General features: G+C 42.8%; 1 protein-coding gene across 2 annotated transcripts in view; it reads right to left on the bottom strand.

Moving 5' to 3' along the window:
- Window positions 1-1,257: 1,257 nt before the first annotated feature.
- SCPEP1 (serine carboxypeptidase 1) overlaps window positions 1,258-24,124 on the bottom strand; it is a 218,211-nt gene continuing 195,344 nt past the window's right edge. For both annotated transcript variants that reach the window (XM_086930880.1, XM_086930879.1), the window contains 2 exons: window positions 21,834-21,997; window positions 1,258-2,050 (listed from right to left, as the gene is read on the bottom strand). In XM_086930880.1, the coding sequence (XP_086787006.1) occupies window positions 1,985-2,050; window positions 21,834-21,997 (230 nt within the window). In that variant the 3' untranslated portion in view covers window positions 1,258-1,984. The remainder of the gene's footprint in view (window positions 2,051-21,833; window positions 21,998-24,124) is intronic.

Raw genomic sequence — 24,124 nt, 5'->3', positions numbered from 1 at the left:
TATTATACAGATATATTATTAATCTTGGATCAATGTAATTTAATTCCCCTGATCATGATATCCAGTTTTGCATTGACATTTTAAATTTTTTTCCAAATGTTACATTGCCCATGTTAGTCATTTTATAGCCCAAAAGCTGCAAGCAGCATACCAGAGTATCTTTCAGGCATTTCATAACAGTATACTAGGTCTCGGGCCAAGTCAATGTCTAGAGGGGAGCTTGCTCATCCAGCCTATTGCTACCCAATATTTGGCATGTAGGATGGCCATATAAATTAATCTCTTGTTCCCTTATGGGCTCTCTACACCACACCCCAGCCTGGCTGCCAATGGAGTGCGGGTCAAGCTCTCAGATGTCATTTCTCTGACAGAGTCTAATATTGCAGCTGAAATTCGATGCTCCCTCCACATGGCATGACCAAGACACATGTATAAAGTCAGCTTGTTCTTGATTGCATCTGCAGCATGCATCGGAGGTATTATTGTCGTTTTGCAGCATAAGTTGGGGTGTGATATATGCTCTCTGCACGAATTGTAAATGTTAAATGCTTAACCTGGGCATTACAATAGCTTCCGGACTCATTGGTCAACGAGTGGCTATTTCTTCTTCCCTAGGTTGCTATCTAACCATATCTGCGATCATGGCAACAGACCGCTTAACATTCTGTCTTTCTGAAGAGCTGCATTTGTTCAGGCAAGAAGGGGTACATTTAATAAACATATCGATAGTTTGTTTTAATTTCAAATGACTTCATACAACAAAGAACTTGGAATCTGGCACGTTCAGTTTTTAAGATCTAATATTCAAATTATACTACTCAATCTGTCCTATAGGCATATTTTTAACAATACATACATTTATGCCACCTACTATATAACACTGTTTATGTTCTAGTTCATACATTTGTTGTTTTTAAAAAGAATGATCCTGCTGTTTCTCTCCCATTAGCACTATGATGTGGATATCACACTAAAGCAATCGGTAAACAATAAAAGGAGAGACATCAGGTCAACCAAATACGAACAAGACAGCCGTATAACATTATCACATGTAGATCGCTCATTACACTGTGGGTCTCTAGACTCCATTCTTTTAATAGCATGACACTGCCAATCTCCAATCCTCTGCACTTGCCACGCGGAGTGGCGTTATTGCAGTATTGAAGAGGTGCTCAACTAACCAGAAGTTATGCGAAGATGAAATACAAAGGCTTTCCACAAAATAAGGCTAGTAAATAAAACGATAAAGAAAGTGAATATGGTTAAGTACGTTTTATTGTGTGGATATCTGTTCAAACCAGTCTTATTCGATAGCATTTACATCATCTAAAAAAAACAACTATACAAAGTTTTTTTGTGTAATACAGAACTGGAAAAAAAATGGATTTGTTTTTAGCAAAAAATTGTTTAGCTACATATAACAGTGCAAATAGTCAAGAAGACGAACCTATGCATCAACACAAACATTGCCTCCTGAACAGAGATCCTGCAATAGCAGTTTTAACATCCATAATAACCACACCCAACATTGCCACCATTGAAAAATAATATCCCCGTTTGTACAAAGTAATACATGATTGTCCCTTCTCGTTGCACAAAAAAAACTATTATGGTCCCTTCTGAAGCCCACATGATTTACACAAGATATTAGAGCTGCTGTGTTTGAAACTCGGGTGTACAACTACTATGAGTAATATTTTACTTAAATCATGGTTTCCAGTCTCTGATTCCAATGTATTCATGGACTGCCTCCCTGTGGATAAAAGCAAGACTACAAATACCAGGATACACAGGACGCAATTTCGAAAACCGCGAGTGGTCAAAGCCTCAAGCTTGTCTATTCAGAGCAAGGTATGTTAAACACAGAAGCCATTCCAGCTGGCTACCTGCCAATACTTTTCTGTAACAAGGAGATCATTCCAGCTGGTACTCCACCGTCATGTGCGGATTCAACGTGGCGAATATGGCAGCTTCGATTTTCTCATCACTTTTCTTGATTGGTCACCATCCTAAGCATTTTCAATGCCATGTCGGCCTGATCAGAGGGAACCTGTTGAAAGAAAGGTTGCTTAAAAATGGATGCCACAAAAATGCCTTTTAAGCTGGCAAGCGAGTGGGAAGTCATGATGGAAGAAGAAAGATATGTTTTTTTCTGATCCGTCGGGAAGGGTTGTTTTATCAAGGAAAGGCAAGACAAAACATGCACAGAAAGATTAAATATTATTTGAATCTACAAAACACAATTTCTAATGGAACAATATGCTTCAAATCAATGGACGTCCAGGCCATGTGAGTGGAAGTGTGCAGCCAAAGGGAGCAGCTGTTCAGCTGGTTCAAGACTGTCGAGGGTAAACAAGTAAGTAGACAACAGAGCAAGAGAAATAAAATGTCAAGAGCAAGCACACACCACCAATAGGTTATACAGGAACAAATATTACAAGGAAACTGTAGCTCAAAATATGTAAGGGGCATGTCTTAAGCCCTCACGAACCTTTGACGTTTTCGATAATCTGGAGTAGGGGGACACACATACAGCAGCAGGTCTTACCAATTATGGTAAAGCATGCCACCACTTAATTGATGCGACTGACTAGAACATTTAAGAGAAAAATCACCTCTTCAAGAGACTTTTTAAATTTAACTGAATCTTCTCTTGTATGGGTATGCTGTAACCTACTATTATGTGGACTAGGAAGAAACTCGCCCCTCACCCCATATTGGTTTCATCATTATTAGAGTGGAACTTGTGAGCAGGTCAAGACAAGGTAGATTTGTATTCAGGGAAGTTTTAGCTGTTATAAATATCCTGAAGTATAAATCTGCATTACATTTCATGGTTAATACTGCCAAGAGCAATGCTTTAAAGTCTGGTTTAAGTGGGTCCCTGCAATCCTTATCTAGCAGAAGGACTGCTTCTGTATTTTGCAGCAGTCTCAGTTGTGTCTCTAGATAGGGCTACTGCAGTTAATACAGAGTATTTGCATTGGCAAAGCCAGGAAAGGCGCAAGACAATACAAAAGAGAAGTCTGCCTGTTTTCAAGTTGAGAAAGTTAATTATTTGAAAAACCCACTGTGGAGGCCTTGGATGAAGAAAGCCAAACCTCTAAAAGTAAGCCACCTACAGAAAAAAAGGAGATCTTCATCTCAAAGATACCATTTGGTCCTCTCTGCAGGTCCACCCGCAAACCTTTTGCCTTCACTCATTCGGTTATGCTGAATTTGTTTTTGTAGTCTTTTGGACTCTGCACACTTTGCGACAGCTAATCAGTGTTGAAGTGCTTGTGCTCACCCATGTAAATATGGAAAAATTGGCTTTCTTATACTCGAGTGGCACACATAATTTACTTATAAGTCTCTAGCAAAGTGGTACTACGTGTACCCAGGGTCAGTAAATTAAATACTACTAGTGGGCCTCTAGCACTGATTGTGCCACCCACTTAAGTAGCCCTTTTAAACACGTTTGAGGTCTGTCATTGCAGCCTGTAGGTGCAGTTTTAAACTGATATTTCGACCTGGTAAAAACATTAACCTTTTGCCAGGCCAGGGCCCTAGCTAGCCCATAGGGCAGGGTACACTGTATTTAAAGAGTTGGACATGTGCGTTTAAATTTTACATGTCCTAGTAGTAAAATAAAATCTTTGATTCGTATTTCACTATAAGTGGCCTACCTCTCCCTAAGGATAACGCAGCGTAACTTATTACATTTAATAAGTGATAACATTTGCTTGGAAGTAGGTAGGAATGTCATGTTTAGTGCCTGCAGAATTGTAATTTAAGTCACAATTCGGAAAATGCCACTTTTAAAAAGTTTGTGAAAAAGGTACGTAAAGTATTGGACCAACCAACCTGGATCGATTATTTAATGAGAGTAAAAGGCTTCTGAAATCTTGGACTCACCTGCCACTTTCTATAACGGGTAGGGTGAATCTGGTAAAAATGTGCATCCTCCCCAAGTTTACATTTATTTTCAATGCCATTCCCCTGGCGTTTGATGCCAAAATGATAGATAAGTGCCAGCGAGAAATTAACTCCTTTATCTAGAATTATAAATCTACCAGACTCGCTTGGAAAAAGTTGAGGAGGAGGAGAGAAAAGGGAGGTCTTGCCCTGCCTGACTTACTATACTATGCATGGGCTTTTCAGCTGTCTCACTCTAGGATGCTTTTAAAAACACCATCTAACCTTCCCAGTGGGTCGATTTACAGAGCCATGTTAACTGGGGCAAACTTACCAGCGGATGGGTTTTTGTTCAAGTTTGGGAGCCAGAAATTCTTTTAAAAAAATCAAGCTTAAAATTTTACAGTCATGGGCTAATGCTTGGTTAAACATCAGAAAAAGATTGGGGCTGTCTAACTACTCTAATTTCGCCCCAATATGGGACTCTCCGGGTCTACCATTATGTTTAAGGGACAGCCTGTCTTCCCCATTAGAGGACGCCTGGATTATAAGATGGGGGGAGCTATTGATGGAAGGATCGATAATAGCCTGGGATGAGTTACGTGACCACATAGGCCCTGGGCTCTCCAGATTTAAGTTTATCCAATTGGACAGCTGGGTGAGAACCCAGGGTCGTAAAGGTGTACAACTTGGGAAGGCCAGCAACTTGGAGCGGTCGTCAGTGGAACGATCGAGGGGAGGAAAGGAGGTAGCCTTATGGTATTGGCAGCTGTTGGAGGAAATTGATGGGGAGTTTGCCCTCCCAGATGAGCTGTGGGGGGAGGCGACTGGCTTTCAGTGTGAGGAGGTATGGTTAAATTATTTTGCCCTCCTCTACATAATTGTGAAACCATCTTGGCTAAGACGAAACCATCTTTTCACAGTTCATCGTGCATACATTACACCGCTGAGACTTTCTAAATTTCTCCCTGATAAGAAATGTAATAAATGCAACCTTATGGGAGCATCGGACATCCACATGTTCATGGAATGCCCCGACATCGGCCGTTTCTGGGAGGAAGTGAAGTCTACATTAAACTCCATCTTAAATACATCACTGTCAATTACTTTGCCACTTATCTTTGGCTTGGAGGACAGTATCATCAGCAAGGCTAGGTCCCTCTTGTTCTATGCCATTTTGTTGGCCAGAAGGCAAATTTGTATACATTGGGTAGAGAAAACTGCACCATCACACTCTGGCTGGCTCACCTCCCTATACGAAACATCGAAGGTGGACCTGACTAGATCATGCAGTAAGCGTAACCTGGCTTTTTGGGACTTGTTGACCAAGTGGAGATAGTTTTCCGGGGTTTTTCTTCCCCCGGGTCCTATGATTATGCCATTAACACTCCTTGGACCGGGTCTAGCCTCGTTACGATATTGGTCCCACAGGTTGAAATATACCTTGATGGAGTCAGCGCAAGCTTCCAAAGCCCCTCCTCCCCCTGGGACCTCTCTGCCACCATTACATTATACTCGCGTTCTGGCACAGGAGACGGGTACATTTATTTTGCTCCGGCTCTAAGTGAAGGACACGCAAGGTGGTTGGTATCTCCTAAATTGAGGGTAAGGCAAATGAGGACAAAAAAAAAAAAAGTACGTAACACTGCGCACCCATCAGTCGCACTGCGGAATTAGGAATTTTTCCTCATGATTCATCATTCTTCGTGAATCATCTTGTTTCATTCAAACGTAAACCAGTAATCATATAAACACTTCATTCCAAAGTTTAATAAGCGTTTTGTAATCACTCCAGAGGCAGCGTCGTTCCACATTAATGTTTCATTAAACATTTTCAAATGCCTCCTGTCGTCTATCCAGACTTTACCTTGATACAGGAATACTAGAGAGGAAGGACTGCTCTCCTGGCTGAGCCCTATCTGATGCTTGAGGCCTACACGAGAAGTAAAACTGGACCTGCTACTTTTATCCCAGGCTACCTAAGAGACTCCAAGAGCTAGTTAGTTGGTCTCCTGTTCCGAGCTACAGGGACACAAGAAGCTGCAGAGGCCTCTCAGTAACTGCCCAGCTGACCTACAACTGGACCTGCCTGAGCCCTACTGGACTACGCTGAAGTGAGTTCCTGATCCCAAAGAGGTCCCTTCCAGCTCCTGGACCCTTAGTGTGGCATCAGTTGAGCTCCTTCTAGACGAAAAGGAGAAATCCTTAAGTTTTTTATTTTCACGACCGTGAACATGCTAATTTGTGCCAAGATCTTTCTGCCCGCGCAGAACGCCAACACAAAGCTCAAGTAAGCCAGACTCTTCGTGCTACAGCGACAACACAAGCTCTGCACTTTGCGCTACAGCACTGATAGCCCATGGTGACCGTCAATGTGAAGCTCCAGCAACGACCATCCACAATGCCCAGCCAGATCTTTGCGATGCAGCGACGACCATCCACAATGCCCGACCTGCTCTTCGTGCTACTTCGATGACCATCTGTGACACTCTCCTTGCAGCCTCCTCCACTGCGAATAAAAACCTTTCAAGATGGACTTTAGAAGGTAACTTTTTCAGCCAGACTAACATGGTCCCTGTATCATGCCCACACTCCATCACAGTCAGCCTGAACCTGTGGCTTTTACCTCTTGTCTCACAACCAAAGAACCGTGAGTTAAGGTTTATGCTTCTATGCACTATACTTACGGTAAATCTTTGAAATTGCATATCTCCAGGTCTATTCTTTGGGTTTGTCTCATTTTGGTGTAAAACATTTTTTACCAGAACGAAACAGGGACAACAGAAATGGCCGCCGGATCCACAAGCTCGGCAACTTCAGCAAACTCCCAGCGATTTATCTCCTAACCCACGGCCGCTCAACCTTCGCACTGCAGTGATCAGACGATCGGAACTCCACAGCTAAGGGGAGATGCCACTCTGACCCCCTCGATCCCCTGGAATCCGAAGTTACGAGCGCGACCTACAATAAACCCACGAGAAAGAGGAGCAAAACCTCCAGTGACCTCCTTTCTCGAATCACAACCCGGACAAACTACAACATGCCAGCCAGCCCCACAAAAATACCGGCGAAACATAAAGATTAAAGAAAAAAGACATTACGCACCGGACACCCGGAAAGGGGCTGCCTGATCCGTGTGAGGACAAGGAGCAGCGCCTCCTCTAACATAGAGGATCGGCACCTCCTGCAGGCTCACACGACACCAGGACACCGGATCCAAGGGAGGGTAAACCCGGCCGAATTGAACTGACTCCGTCACCGATGGCCAAGCCAAGGATGTCGATTTTCTGACAAATCGCGGACCAAATCGTTCTCCCCACAGCCTGGCTCCAAAATGGCGTACTAACAGGACAATCGCTCCAGAGACCAGATACAGCTCCAAGAATCACAGGGAAGAAGAGCAAGCGACCGGCTCCCTCCAGATACCCACACCGGAGTTTCAAGAGGGCACTCACAGCCCAACGCTAATGTCAGCACCCCCTACAAAGAACTAAGGACGGAGGAAGAACGGATCACTTCGATCTCCCCCCCACCAGCCTGTCGTCAAAATGGCGCTACTACCAGGGCATCACTCGGACTGCATGAAGTAAAGAGACCAGTCACCAACAAGCAGAGAGGTAAAGCGCTCCTGACTAACCGCCTCCGAGCAGCTCCCCCTAACGTAATGCATGCGGAAGCACCGTAACGGGGAACTCATAGACAGAGCCCGACTCACCCCGCCTGACCTTAAAATGGCGCTGATAATGGGACACCCTGTAGGAACAGTCCCGGCTCTATTGTAATCGCGCCCGGAGCTAAGAACCCTACCGCGGCAACTGTCGACTAGAAACACTGGAGAAACAACACGCTGTTGCCACCCACCGTCCAGACCACCCACACCGGCGCAGGCAACTTACCTTACTGAAGGAAGGTTGGCCAGAGCTCGACCCCACCGTGCCTGACCCTAAGATGGGGATGAAATTGAGTCACCCTAAGGTAGCAAGCCTGTGAACTTTGTGACCGTGACCGGTACCAGCAGCCTCAATCATTTCCTTCACACCCCTGGCATAGCCCCATCCACAACCGGCAAACCAACCCCAATAATAAGATCCAAGGTCAGTAAACAGCCAAGGTCCAAGACGGGGACCCCCCTCCTCAATCCGGACCCCACAACAAGAAAGACGGGCCACACAACGGAATATAGGGATCCCATACCCGAAACGGACGCCCTCCTGCCTGATCCCAACACGGCATCCACAATGGAACACAGACAGTGAAGCGCCCACTGGGCACAACCTAACTCAAGGATTCCTCAAAGGGCACACAATAAACCACAAGAAGACTGTCCCCGAACCACCTAACTGCCCCCAAGGCTGCACTTCTCCGCTCAATGAAACAAACTCATATCGTCACCCCCTCCACCTCGGACACATAGCAACCAACGCCCACCCACCCCTCCCCCCCCCGACGGACCTAAACCCCTTCAAATACGCTCCACCTATTCCGCTAGGCCCCATCGCCCTCCGCCATGACGATCGACCACTACCCTCTGTCCTCCCCTCTCATTAAACGTCACGGATCAAACTCCTTCGCTATCTCCCCCCCACACAACATCTCACCCAACGCAAAAAAATCTCTTAAGCACAAACTAATTAGGCAATTCCCTGAATTCCTCTTCGCAGATGTCTACCACTGCCCCTCCAAAGGTCAAATAAAAATGGACCTCATCTTTCACACTGCCAGACCAGGATACTGGATCTCGGTCCTTAGGGAAAAACGCCTAATCACAAAGACAACGAAGACATTACATAGCTGCAAACTCTCCTTCCTCACCCCGAACCACCCACCCAACCGCGGGATCACCTCAATGACCATTTACTCCAATGGCACAGTCCTGATCCAAGCCAACAACGCCAATCTGGAGACCTTTGACCGCCTATTCCCCTCTCTACTTGCTAACCCTATCACACCTGACCCAGACCAAGCACACCAGCCCACCAGGACCCTCAACCAACCCACACCACCCCCCAGGTACACAATCACCTCCTCTCACCCCTTACCTCCCCTAAAGACCCTTGAAAACAAAGACACAACCCCGCCACACACCACGGCCCATCCCCTAGATATACCCTCGATACAGAATACCCCCCCAGCAACCCTAGCACACTATAAGACCAGCCCCAAGGCACTCCACACCCAACCTACACTTTACCCCCTCAGGAATAACAACCCTGCACAACCCAACTTCTCCGCCCATCCAACCCAGATCATGACTCAAGCCGCCATCTCAACCCAATCAGACATCCCATCTGACCCCAAAACCCAACATAACCACAACACCTCCGTAAGCCAACCACCCCCCACACAGGAGGTCCCTCTCGACCGCCTCACCCGCATTGAAAACCAAATCAACACTATAATTCTAGGCCTGAATCTCATCCTCACCTCCCTCGCAACTCCCCATAACACCCACCCAAAAACCCAACCCGCACCCCCCAACATGCACGCCCCCCCAAGATCAACCACCTCATCACCCCTCACGGACCCACACCCCCTCCCACCTTCCCAGGCCAGGAGACCTAGCAGAGCGGCGAAAGACATGACCACGGACGAGGCGCTCGAACTAGCCGCCTCTTACACTACATACACCTCCTTCCCCAGCCAGTCCTCCATACAGGTAGTCACTGGTCTCAGAAAAGAGCACCCCCCTCACAAACACCCGAGACCCCCGGTAGCCCTCATCACCATCCCCACCGAACCTAAGGAAAAAGAAGCTCCCCAGACCAACTGCATGCTCATAAACTGCAGATCCGCCACCAAAAAGTCGACGGAGCTAGCGGAGACCATCCTCAACTACAACATAGACGTAGCATTCATCACTGAGACCTGGCTAGACGACTCCTCCCCACCTATCCTAGACATGCTTGTCCCCCCAGGTTACACCATCGTCAATAAAGATAGGAAGGGCCATAAAAAAGGCGGAGGTGTGGCAGTTATCCACAAAAACAACCTCGCAGTGCTCGAATGTGACACCTTTGGCTACAACTCCTTCGAATGCCTCACTACCAACATCAAAACCAAGGACAACAACTCACTGCAATGCCACCTAATATACCACCCCCCAGGCAACAACACTATATTCACAGAACAACTTTCAAACCTAATTGCCAACTGCTCCCTCAAAGAGTCCAACAACATCATTCTAGGGGATCTCAATCTGCACTGGAACAACGAGAACAATACCACAATAAAATCCCTAAACGAACTTCTCCAAGCAAACAACCTATACCAACACTGCGCAAAAGAGACCCACAACAAAGGGGGAACTCTAGACGCCATCATCGCCAGGAACGATGCAATCGCCATTTAGCACATCCTCCCGGTAGACTGGTCCGACCACCATCTAATCCTATTCCACCTCACGCAACAGATCCAGCCCCATACCACAAAAGCAGCTCCCTGCTCATGGTCCAGGAATCTATCCCAAATTAACTCAATGGAACTAGAAGAAAGAATAGCCTCCTCCCTGTCAATCCTCACAGAAGGTCTCTCAACTACAGAACTCATCTCACACTACAACACCACCACATCCGCCATACTAGACCAACTGGCTCCCCTAAAACGAAAAAAACCCAGGAACATCCCATCGAGAACCTGGTTCAACAAGGACATCAACAAGGAAAGGAGACTCCTCAGAGCCACAAAACAACATTGGAGAAAGAACCCCTCCTCTAACAGTCGGGAGGAACTCGGAGCAATGAGAAAAAGGTACAAGAACCACATCAACAACGAAAAAACTAACTTCTTCTGCAATGCGCTAGAAAAGGCAAAGAACAGGCCAAGAGAACTCTTTGATATCATCAAAAAACAAACCTCCAAGACATCCACGGTCCTTGCGCAACCCTCCAAAACCCTATGTGACAACTTCGTCTCCTTCTTCAACGAAAAAATAACCAAGATCGAACTATCCCTAGACATCAACCCGACTCCGATCATCAACATCAACCTAACCACAACACTCACCACCTTTGAAGCTTCAACCTCCATCACCTGGCCCGCTTTCGACCACGTCCACGAAGCAGAGATCCTCAATCTAATAGCATCCTCCAAACCCTCCTCCCACAACCTTGATCCCATCCCCGCCCAAATGGTCAAAGACCTCAAATTCACCCTTGCTCCAATCTGGTGCAAAATCATCAACAGCTCCCTAAAAACAGGCACCATCCCGGACTGCCTCAAAGTGGGCCAGGTCACCCCCCTCCTGAAGAAACCAGGTCTCGACTCCAACGACCCAAACAACTTCAGACCAGTCTCAAGTCTACCCTTCCTAGCCAAAATCCTAGAAAAATGCGTGCTTCGTCAACTCAACAACCAGCTCGACAATATCAACCTTCTTGACCAAAACCAATCAGGCTTCAGAAAAGGCTACAGCACCGAAACCGCAATCCTGAACATAGTTGACGACATACGCAACTCCCTTGACGCGGATCAGTGCTGCCTACTCATCCTCCTAGACCTGTCAGCGGCATTCGACACGGTTGACCACAAGCTCCTCATCAAGGCCCTCAAAGAACGAGTAGGGGCGGGTGACATGGTCCTGAAATGATTTGACTCCTTCTTCCAGAACCGCTCCCAAAGAGTAAAAATAAAATCGTTCTCATCTGATCCTCTCCCTGTGTCCAGAGGGGTGCCACAAGGATCCGTTCTCTCCCCTCAACTTTTCAACATATACATGGTCCCCCTCACCACCATACTGAAAAAAGCCAACATCCCTTTCCACCTCTACGCAGACGACACACAGATCTACATAGAAATAACGTCCCACAATGACATCCGAAGACTCAATAACACTCTAAAAGAAATCCAAGACTGGCTAGGGATGAATCACCTCAAACTCAATCAAGGAAAAACAGAGATCCTCCTCATCTCTAACAAAGACAACAACCCACAAATAATGGAATGGCTGAACGACATTGACGCCCTCAGTGGAAATCTCACCTTGACCAGCTCAGTAAAATCCCTGGGAATCACCCTGGATCACAAACTAACGATGTCAAATCACATCAAGAACTCCGCGAAAAGTGCCTTCCTCAACCTGAAGCTCCTCAATAAAATCAAACCTCACATCCCACAAAAAGACCTCCTACAAGCCACCCAAGCTTTGGTCCTGTCCAGACTGGACTATGGAATCGCAACCCTAACCGGCACAGCCATATCCCACCTAGCGCCACTAAAAACAACCCTCAATGCAGCAGCCAGAATGGTCTCAGGTGTAAGGAAATTCGACCACATATCCCCCGCACTCAACGACCTGAAATGGCTCCCAGTGGAAATGCGCGCAAACTTCAGAACAGCCTGTCTCACACACAAAGCCCTACACACAGGGAAACCGGAATATCTAGCCTCCAAACTCAAGAAAGCTGGTCAATCCAGAAATCTCAGAAGTTCAAACTCCCTACTACTCATCCCCTTGAAAACCCGGAAACAAAGAACCGCCAACCGCTCTTTTGCTGGCAACGCCCCGAAAATTTGGAACTGCATCCCAGTGGACATCAGAACTACCCCGTCCTTTACTGAATTCAAGAACCGCCTAAAAATCCTCTACCTCAACCGTGCTTTCCCGAACTCTACCTCAATAGCGCAATCTAGAACCTTAACTACCTCATAAATACTACCTCAACAACGCGACAGGAACCTTGAATACCTCAATAACACTACCTCAATCCCGCCCCTCAGGCGGCTGTTAATTTGCTGAACTTGTATGATGTCTGTCTATTTTTCACTGTACTATTTCGCTCTCTTTCCTCCCAATCAAATTGTGAAGCGCTCCGATACCCCTGGGTCTGGCCAGCGCTATAGAAAACTCCAAAAATAAATAAATAAAATACCTTTTATTATTCTAAATTGGTGTGGAATTTTTCTTGTGTTGTGTTTTCACTTTATTTTTATTTGAGTACTGCACAAATGCATTTAAGTTAAGCCTGGCTGCTTTTGTGCCAAACTATGAGAGGTGTAAGCACAGGTTAATTTAGTGACATTTTGTGGCTTACCCGGACAAGGATTGTGGCTGTTGCTCGAATAGGGTTTCACTCCCCTCAAACAACCCAATTTCTTAGAATCCACATCTTCCCCTTCCTGATTTGTTGAATGGCACATTTGAAGAGACCTAGGTCAGAGTGTACAGCTCAAAGTGAAGCAAAGTTTTTTTTTTTTTTAATACCTTATGTTTTTAAGATTAATTTAAGGACAAGTTATAAACATCCAGTGTGCAAATGGAAAATTGCTATGAAGTAGAAGATGCATCCGAATTCAAATGTACTTGACTTGGTTCCGACTACAAACTTATGAATGCCTGAATCACAAATCAATTTTTCCATTGAAGCAGGTACATATTATAGGTTATTGTGAAATGTGCAAAGTACAGTGGACACAGCAAATGTAACCAGTTGAGATGATGTTCCTCTGAAGGGCAAACTCACATACCATAAACGGGAGTGTATTAAGAGGTAGAGTAAGATACATGTCCACCAAAGCCACCTACCACTTCTGTCTGAAGGTCTTTGTGAAAGTATTCAACAGAACGGCCATCACTGTTTAAAGGACCATTTACATAAAGTGAAGGATTTTGTGAACTGGCATCACAGCAGTTTCAAATAAGGAAACATTGCCAGTGAGGTATTCATAATGAGCCTCCAATGGCTGGAAAACAACGGGAGCATTTGCCAAAGATTTAAGAGAGAATGTGCAAGGGATCAATAGACGTACTGATGCATTACATTTAATGCACACACGGCTCAAAGGTCTCTTAATGCTTGATGTCAATCCTCAAGGTATGGATTTATTGATGTGATCTAGAGACAGCTTTAGCCAGTCTCACATTTTCATAATAAAAAAATATATATACATAAAGAGGTACTTTGGGCCAGCGCTCATCATCCATTGTCTGCTTAAGTGTCATATAATTCTGTCCACTACCGCATACAGAACAGGGGAAGAGGTCAGTAGACTTTATCCACTGGCTTTCTCCTGCTGTGGCAGCCTTTTGCCTTCTTAAATGTGCAAGCTGTCTGAAAAAGGGTGCACTTCAGTGCCTGAGTTGGTGTGCCAAGATGCTGAATCCATCCTATATTGTTGTATGTTTTTTTTAAATGTTTTTGTATTTCTGGCATGTTTAAAAAAGAAATATAAATACATTTAAAAAAATGCACACTTGCTTAGGCCAGACACCTTTGTTTAAATGATGAAAGGGAGGTAATTTGCCTAATGGCTGATAGGCATGCTATATCAGAGTACACAACTGCAAAATGTTCTTGGAACCCAATGTCTCATGCTATTTTCAGGATAGACTTATTCTTACTCCATATGGCCTGTTCTGGGCATTAGATGGAAATTGTGGGTCGGATTATAAGGAGTAAGTGTGCGTATATAACCATTTAAAGATTAGCCAGCCTGATAGGGAGCCACTCTAAAGCCCAGTTAGTCATTGTGACATGGTTCAACATTGACACCAAGCAAAAGAAAGCATGTATTGCTTTCTGAAGTCAATGGACTTAAAAGTTAGGGAGTCCATCATATAGTAAATTAGAGCAATTGATTGTGAAATTGAGAGCTACGCCCACCACCAAAGGTATAGGGAAAACAATAAGACAGGCAGACTATGCTTCAAGACATTCTGTTCAGGAAAGCAACTACCAACAACTGATCAAAGAGAGATCTAACCCAAAGGTGTGGCCTTCAACTTTCAACCTTGCTGTGGGACAGGAAACTGATGCTTAAAGAGGACAAAATCGGGAAAATATACAAGCTAACGTTGGGTAGCCTTTAGCCCAAAAATAGGTTCAATGTTAAAGCTGTTAAGCTTTAAATATTTTCTTTAATTCAAGACTCACCTTTTTCCAGTATTCCCTTGCTGATACCAGTAAGGTATCTCAAGAGAATACACAAGATTTGTACAGAAAGTGGGTTAGGGGGAACCCCTGCGTCACCCAGCAAGAGGCACCTCTACTACCTTTAAGATTTATTTCAAGCGAGAAGATGAATGTGCTGGTTCAGAGAAACCTAAAATCACATTGAAGTGACCCAGCTGAAATTGGCTCCGGCTGAAAACCTAGTTAATAAAACAGGATTGTCAACAGTGTCGAAGGCAGCAGAGGCCTCTAGCAAGACCAGATGACTTCCTTACTCGTCATCCATCTTAGGATAATATCCAAAAGTCATAATAGGGTAGCCAAAGCTTTAGTCCATTTCAATTACCCAATTCTAAAGTGAATAGACATTGGTGTGTGTCAAGATTCCTTGGCAATGGCGTCATACTTTTTCTGGATTTTAGACAATACTGCAATTGTGGTGATAGGTCTTTATTTGACAGAACACAATCTGTAGCCAGATTTTACAGTGCCCCCATTTCAGAAACACTGAGAAGAAACATAAAAAAGCAAATGATTGGAGCAAGCAATAATGCATGCTAGAGAAGCAAGGGATGAAGGATCTGCTAGGAATTAATTGGGGTTTAATATACATAGAATGCTCTCCGCTCTAGTAAAGCCTGTAGGAGATAAGGGCCGGAGAAAGTGAAGGTCCTAATAGGTGGTGCAAGCAGGAGAGTAGACTGTTTATCTATCCACTTCTAGCCACTGTAAAAGGAGTGATCTTCTCTCTGTGTTGAGGTGTCGCGCTCCACTGCCTGTGTCTCAGGTGATGTGGTGCTGCATTTCATCACAGAGTTCTGGGGTTGCTGGGTGTAGTTGATGTTACTGGCATTCTTAGAATGTATCTATTGAAACTATGTAGACCGTTGAGTTTATCGGATTGAATGTGGAGCTGCTTTAAATAACTCCACAACCGTGTAGCTTAACAATAAATACTTTAACTTACCTTGATTCCGTTGATCTTCACTACAATTTGTTGGTGACGATCCAGCTACACAGGCGAGCCTTTAGCGTGCTACTATGGTTTGTATCCTGCATCAACCGATGTGCAAATTCAAGTAATTCTTCAAACTTTCACTGCTTGAATCATCCTTTTGTCTCCAAACGACAAGAGTCTCATTACACATGTTTTGTCATATCGACAAATGAAGGTTAGAGCATGACAGTTTTTGTTTTGTGACATTATTTGGCGTTGTGAATACTGCTCATTACTCCTGCAGTTGTTACACACGACAAGTGTTTCTCCTTCCTCATTGAACTTAGGTACACCCTAATTATTTTTCCGGGGCTTTGTTGGAGTTCACGTTTGTGGAGAAAACTGAAACTATGTATTTTCGCATATCAGCAAATGAAAGTGAGAGCGTGACTGTTTTCGTTTAGCAGCATTATTTGGCGTTGTGAATACTGATCATCATTCCCGCGTTGTTGCACACAACGAGTGTTTCTACTTCCTCATTTGAACTTCGGTACACCCTAATTATCTTTCCCGGGCTTTGTTGGAGTTCATGTTTGTGGAGAAAACTGAAACTATTTACTCTTGCACGTGTGTGTCAATTTTACATGCTGGATTGCGGATCTACTTCTATCTCACAAGTTGTAACATTCATAATTTTTTTGTTTCTGATGCATGAACAGTGACAGATGCTTCTAACAGGATACAGTAACCACAGCATTCTGCGTGCCAGAGCTGACACGCACGGCCATTTTGTTCAACCCTTTACACTCAAGAAGAGTTACCTGGCAACAATATTCTTTACGTTTCTTGCGCACAGCTTGCGTGTCAACGCCGACACGCACGGCCATTATGTTTAACTACCTAAAGTCAACATTGGGTTACCTCGCAACATAGTTCAACATTTCTTGTGTCTCAACGCCCACACACACGGACATTCTTTTAGATTTGTTTTGCCTTGTTACGGCTTTCAGCGTTTCGCCGACACACACAGCCTTTTTCAACTAGTGTGTCTCATGATTTCTGCTTGTCAACGCCAACACACATGGCCTTTTTCAACAAGTTTGTCTACATTAACCTTTCACAGTGGATCACGGTGATTCACACAGCATTCTTATCACGAAAAATAAGGAAACAAGTCATTTAGTTTTGTTGTACAAGCTTTTTTTCCCCTCTCTTCCAGTTGCATTGTGTAACATTTTACACCAATTTTCTTAACGTCAAAATTTGTTTGTTTAAAATTTACAGTTTATTGCTTACTTTTATATTATGTGTACAATGCAATCAGTAACACCACCACCATCATTTTTAGACAATCCAGGAGAACCACCAGAAAGGTGGGAGATTTGGTATGATGCGTTTGAGACTTATTTAGAAGCTGTAGGTGCATCAAGATTTTGCGCAGAAAGAAAAAAATGCTTATTATTACACTCTCTAGGATTTGAAGGGAGATCTATTTTAAACACATTCCTGATGTAGTAAGAACTGAAGATAACAACATAGATGAGTATCAGGAAACCCGTATTTAGATAAAAAATAGATTTGATAAGCAACCTTGTCTTGTGGTTCTTTGTCATAAGTTTTTAATGAAAAAGCAAAATGATGGGGAAGATGTTAACACATACATTTTTGTGTTAAGAAGACTTGCTGCTGTGTGCCTGTTTGAAGGGTTCACAGATCAACTGATCCGTGATCAATTTGTTTGTCAATGTAGGGAGAAACAAATCAGACAAAAATTATTAGCTATGGGGAATCCTTCATTATAAGAAACCATTAAAGTGGCTAAAAGCATTGAAACTTCTATTCTATCATTAAAGGAACATGAAGATAAGCCTTCTGAGGCTATATGTGCGGTAGTGGTTGGTAAACACAAACAAAAAAATGTTCCTACAAATAACAGTGTCACAGGCAAGAACAAAGCTAGTAACAGTTTTGTTAACAACAGCAATACTTGTATGAGATGCAGTAATCCTCCACATCCCAAAAGTCGGAAGTGTCCCGCAAACAATATTACATGTAACTATTGCAAAAAAGTTGGGCATTTTGCCAAAGTGTGTTTAAAACTTAAAAATTAAAAAAAATCCACTGTTTGTGCTATTGAATCTGAAGAAGATTCTGATACTGCAGTTGTTTCTGTTACAGATTATTTGGTGTGTAGTCAAGGCAACGCTAAAGCTGTTATTACTGGTGATCCTTCTAAGTGTGTGGATCCCATTGCGGAGGTTTGTGATGGTGGAAAAATATTTAAATTGTTAGTTGACTCTGGTGCCAGAATTACCATGATTACCCAAAAATTATTCAAAGAAACTTGGAGTGAAAAAGTGTTAGAACCACCTGACTGGTGTCCTGTCTCTTATGAACGACATCGTATTAAACTGATTGGTTTAATTGAAGATGAGATGGAATTTAAGGGTAGAAAGATAAGAGGAAAAGTTTATGTTGCAGTCAAAGGGCTCAACATCCTTGGCTGATTCCACCAGGGACTTGTTGGGATAATATTAAAACCAGGTGCCACTGAACAGATTGTAATAGCCAGTTGTGATGACAGTGGACAGAAGTGGAAGAGTAAGTTTCCTTCTGTTTTTCGTGAGAAGCTGGGAAGAATACATGGATTCAAACATAAAATTATTGTTAAAGATAAGGCAATTCCTATAAAACACAAAGTAAGGGGGGTTCCATTTAGAGTGAGGGATGGTCGTGACATAGAGTTGAGGAGTCTGTGTGACAAAGGAATTATCGAACCTACTGAATCGTCGTCGTGGTTGTCTCCTTTGCTTGTGGCCAGAAAACGGTGCGGACAATTTAGAGTATGTGTGGACTTAAGGTCTTTAAATAAGGAGATATGGATAGATTCCTATCCCCCGTCTAAAATCAATGATTTGTTCACTTGTATTAAGGGTACTAAATATTTTTCGAAACTCGAATTAGCTTGTGAGTACCATCAAATTGAGTTAAATCTAGATTCACGTCATTTGACGGCTTTTGTCTCTCCCCTTGGTACATTTCAATACCGACGGATGCCTTTTGGTTTGGCATCCGCTGCCTCTGTATTCCAAAGAGTTATGCAAGATATATTGAAGGAAATTGATGGAGTTCTTGTTTTCCAAGATGATGTTTTGATTTTTGATAAGGATGATGTCTCTCATGATGCAATTTTGTGTAAAGTTCTTGAAACTTTTCAAAAGAAAGGTGTTGTTTTAAAACCTGAAAAATGTAAACTATTTTGTACTGAGGTTAAATATTTGGGACATCTACTTACTCAAGAAGGTATCAAACCCAGACAAGGTTTACTCGAAGCAATAACTGATGCTCCTGCTCCAGTTGACAAAGTTGGGGTAAAATCCCTTTTAGGTTTATGTGAATATTATTCACGCTTTGTCCCAGACTTTGCAACTATAGTACGCTCTATCAGCAATTACTTAAGAAAGGCGTGAAGTTTCGTTGGTCACAAGAGTGCATTTCTGCGTTTCAACTCATTAAATCCTTGTTGGGTAAGGGCAAGGCACTTGAACCTTTCGATCCTACTGTTCCTTGTTGCATCACTGTTGATGCAAGCCAAGTTGGTCTTGGTGCTATATTAACACAAAAGAGTGGGAACGGTGAGAACACAGTGGGGTTTGCCTCAAGAGTTCTAAGGGATGCTGAGATTCAATATTCAGTTAGTGTAAAAGAGCTTTTAGCTTGTCTGTGGGCAATCGAGACATTTTGCACATATATTTGGAGAAGACAGTTCGGTCTTCTCACAGACCACAAACCTTTATTGTCTATTCTAAGTGCTGGTGTTAATACATGTTGTACACCAAGGATTTTAAGGATGGTATCCAGGTTATTGCAATACCACTTTGATGTATCTCACATTGCTGGTGGAAAGAATGGCCGAGCCGACTTTCTATCTCGTTTCCCTCACATGAAGGATGAGAGTGATGAAGTTGATTTCAGTGAATTGTGTGAAGAGGATTATGACAATTGTTTTGTAGCAGCTTTAGATTTACCTGAACCTGCTGTGAGTACTGAGGAGGAACGAAAGAATGCGCTAAATGAAGGTGACCTGCTTCAACAAGTTTCAGAATTTGTAAGAAAAGCTTGGCCTCGTGAAAAGGTTTGGTCTTGTTATTACAGTCATACTGGAAGGTTGAGGGAGATATTTCTATTGAAGGTGGAATGTTGTTGAGAGGTGATAAGTTTATACTCCCTCACAAGTTACGTTTCAACATTATCAAACATGCTCATGAAGGACATTTAGGAGCAACTCTTACTAAACGACATGTTCGAGAAAGTTTTTGGTGGCCAAAAATGGATGGCGAGATTGAAGAATTAGTCACCAACTGTTGGGTTTGTGGTGCCTCTGACAATAGTCTAAAAGTAGTGACTCCACCGTTACTACCCATTGAGTGTCCTTTGGGCCCGTGGATGAAACTAGGTATTGATGTTATGGGACCTTTTGATAATTTATCCAGTGGGCATAGATTTGTTTTGGTCCTTATGGACTACAGTTCTAGATGGTCTGAAGTTAAGTTTGTGAGAGAGGCCAATGCTTCCTATGTTGTTTCATTCTTGAGTGAAGTATTCTTGAGGGGAAGTTTCCCAGAGCCACTGGTCTCTGATAATGGCATCCACTTTGTAAGTGATGAGGTTGAGAGTTTTCTTGTATCCTTTGGGACAAAACATACTAAAAGTTCTTTGTACCATCCTCAGACAAATGGCCCTTTGAGAGGATGAATAGGGTGATATTGATTGTATTAAGTGGGCTAGGTCTGGGCATCATGATATTGGTAAATCTGTAAACAGTAATGTTGTGGTTTTATAGAACCACTCCACATTCTTCAACCAAAATCTCGCCGTTTGAACTACTCAGAGGATGCAAGGCCAACACCAGTTTCAAGCCTGGATGGATGAATAAATGGCTCAAAGCCAGTTCTGATGTTGAGAAACTGATGGACATTGCTCATGCAAATTTGTCTGAATCTCCAGCGAAACAGAAAAAAATGGTATGATAATAAGAAAAGTGTAAAGACTGTTCCTTTATTGGTTGGCGACATGATCAGGATTAAAACTCCTATTCATGTTAAAAAAGGAGAATGTAAATTTGGTAAACCTGTTAAGGTTGTCAGAATTGGCAACAATGCTGTTCAGGTCATGGGTGGTCATTGGTGGAATGTTTCCAAAGTAAAGACTTCCTTCAAGGACCGATCTGATTTAGCTGATGGAGTGCCTGTCAGCGATGTCGGAGATGTTCATGTTGATCTCAGAAAGAGCTCAAGAGTTCCTGTCACTCCTAAAAGGTTTCTAGAATAATGTATCTATTTTATTTTCTTTGTTTGTTGTTTAAGGAGAAGGGAAGGTATATGTTATATCTTCTCTCTGTGTTGAGGTGTTGAACTCCACTGCCTGTATCTCAGGTGATGTGGTGCTGCATTTCATCATAAGAGTCCCAGGGTTGCTGGGTGACGTTGATGTCTCTGGCATTCTTAAAATGTATCTATTGAAACTATGTAGACCGTTGAGTTTATCTGATTTAAATAACTCCACAACCGTGTATCTTAACAATAAATACTTTAACTTACCTGGACTCCGTTGATCTTCACTACAGAGTGCAAGAAACTACCTGCTGAGTTTTTATTCTCTGGCTGTGGCAGGCATGGTAGTTGTAAAGGTAGGATTCTCTGGCTGGCCCTAGTAGGCGGTGAGCAGAAGACTGCTCATGCAGATGGGAAGGATGATAGTGTTGTGGGCTGGTTAATCCCTCTAGTCCAGAGGCCAAGAAAGATGAAGGAAAGCAACAGCTGCCTTTGCCATTAAGCTGCTATTAAAGACTGCTCTATTGAACATGGTCATTCTCATTCACAGTGCTGTTATGTTATATACCTGCAATTTCTGTGGACTTACACGCAACTAGTACAGTGTCCAAGGGAGTTTCTATTGAACATGGTCATTCTCATTCACAGTGCTGTTATGTTATAAACCTGCAATTTCTGTGGACTGACACGCAACTAGTACAGTGTCCAAGGGAGTTTCTTTACTAAACCAAAATGTTGAATACATCTATAATGAAGAAATCTTGCATATATTTAATTTACCATGTGCCCCGCCTTCAGGATCCAGTAAAAGGCAAGGTTTTCATAAGACTTGTGGAAAGCTGCTGTGTATCCTGGTGCTGAAGATACATAAAGAGGTTGCCATTTCAACTTTCTAAACTGGTCGATCGAAGACCATTTCAGCTTCTTCAGCCACATCTCCTGACCTAAAACAGAAACATACAAGACATTAAATGCTTACCTAATTCTATAAATCACATGGTGACGGTATATTAGTAACTATATAACATTAAGTTACTCATGCCACACTGGGTGTGCCCAATTTACACACATATAAAATCAATCACAGAACTGACTATGTTACTGCTAATCAGAAGTCTGTCTCTATAGAACATGAATACCGCTTCAAGTAAAACTAGAGCAGCAAAGCATTTCACACAGCAAAAAGAAGAAAAGAAAAGATTTGGAAATACATGCACTTTTTTTTGCTCTAGCTATCCCAATGGTAGTGTTCGTTACATATAAATTTAACAAGAATAAAACACATGGTCATGAAGAGATGGTACCTTTATTATGCAAGCTTCCTAAGGAAGAAAACTAAGCAAACTATTCCAACTTCTTGACACCTGAAGTCACCAGATCGCCCGTTTAGGAAGTCTAGAAAATGATAATACAGCTCAAACTTCTTACAATTTCTTAAAGGGATATGATTAGTCAGTGCAGTGCCTTTCATATATCAGATGCCTACAAACTCAACTTTCTCTCATTTCGAAAGAAAGCTATCATCCAGAAAGAAAGTCCATCACCACGTTCTCTTGCACATACTCGATTCCTCCTACTATGAAGATGTTACAAAGAAAAAAGGTGGAAAAATTGCATGAAACCCAAGTTTTAACAGAAGAGATTGCCAGCACAGTCTCCCATGATTTCGGTATATCCCTTGAGAGTGCATGCAAATGATTACAAACAAAGCAGCTTGGGTGCAATGCATGTTGTTAATGAGGACATGGTTTTGGAAAGAAAATTGTGTGGTTTTAACAATAGTGAAAATAGAGGGACCTTGATGTTCTTTTGAATCCTGCAAAATGTGGACATGCAAGACAAAGTTAAATGGGCATCAAATACTCCGAATGTATTGGTAAGGGAGCAGCACTAAAGCAACTGCATAGTAGCCGAAGAGCCAAGGAGATCTTGCGGGTCCCGATTAAGGACCTTATATACACGCAGTGTTCTCAACATTAATGTAGTGCATAATATTCTTGAACGACTATACAAGAATTTTAGGAAAGAACATTGAGATGCCCTCTCCTGACCTGCATAGAAATCAGAGAATTTTAAGCAAGAAGATCTGGAGAGTTCTTTAAATTATATTGTAGTGATAGAAATGGCTTCAAAATCCTAAAGAAGCACGGCTATAAGAACCTCACAAGGGCAAACCTCTTCTTAAGAATCTGTTTTTGTCCGCCACACAAGGACTGTGTTGTGTTAGATAAACTCAAGACATGCCAAGACTCTACTGTGGAGAAGGTATCTTTTCAGCAGATGACTTTGAAAAGGAAAAATGGAATTTCACACAAGAAACAGCATGAAAACAGTTTATCACATGTGTATCCTTGAGCAAAAGGCTCCAGTATGTGAATTTATTTAAGCATATGGGGGTGCCTCTTTGAGATGGCTGCTGCTTTTTTTTTCCAATTATTTCTGTGGCATATGCCTGCAATAAATTTACACATTCCACTAGCTTACTAATACCAGACTCATTGGCTCTGCCAATTTTTGCTTTCATTGGATCTTATACTACAATGTATAAACGTTAATTGTGGGGCACAGTACTATATTGTAATTAAGTTGATAACACAATGCTTTCGGGATATGTTCTGTACTATATATTGTGTGGTCCTCGTAGATAACAAAAACATCCAATAAAAAAAACTCAGATTAAAGTTAAAATGGCATGTTTCCTGTGCTTAAAATGTTTGCTGTAAATTAACAATCAATCAGTCAGCTGCTTAAAGCACAAGACTTAAGTGGAAGCATGAGAGCTAAACTTGTTTTATGAAAGTGGAAGGTAAATAGGCAAGTCACCTAGACAGGGGAAATGGCTACACTGGTTGTAGTTCCACTAATAACTCGAAAAGATGTCCATTTATTGCTATCTACTGGTCTTGCATATACAAAGCAATCCAGTTTCCATAGTTTCTGCTGCCCAAAAACTCTGGAAACACCTGGGATAATAATAAGGCATAAGCTGGTTTCAATCTGGGATGCTCTGGGGGACTATGAAAGGCATATAGGTCTCATACCTCCTGGGCTCAAGTTCTCAGGCTAAAGTG

This window comes from Lissotriton vulgaris, chromosome 7 (genome assembly GCF_964263255.1).
Source record: "Lissotriton vulgaris chromosome 7, aLisVul1.2, whole genome shotgun sequence".
In the NCBI taxonomy this organism is placed as follows: Eukaryota; Metazoa; Chordata; class Amphibia; order Caudata; family Salamandridae; genus Lissotriton; species Lissotriton vulgaris.
This window is presented reverse-complemented; position numbering and strand designations above follow the sequence as displayed.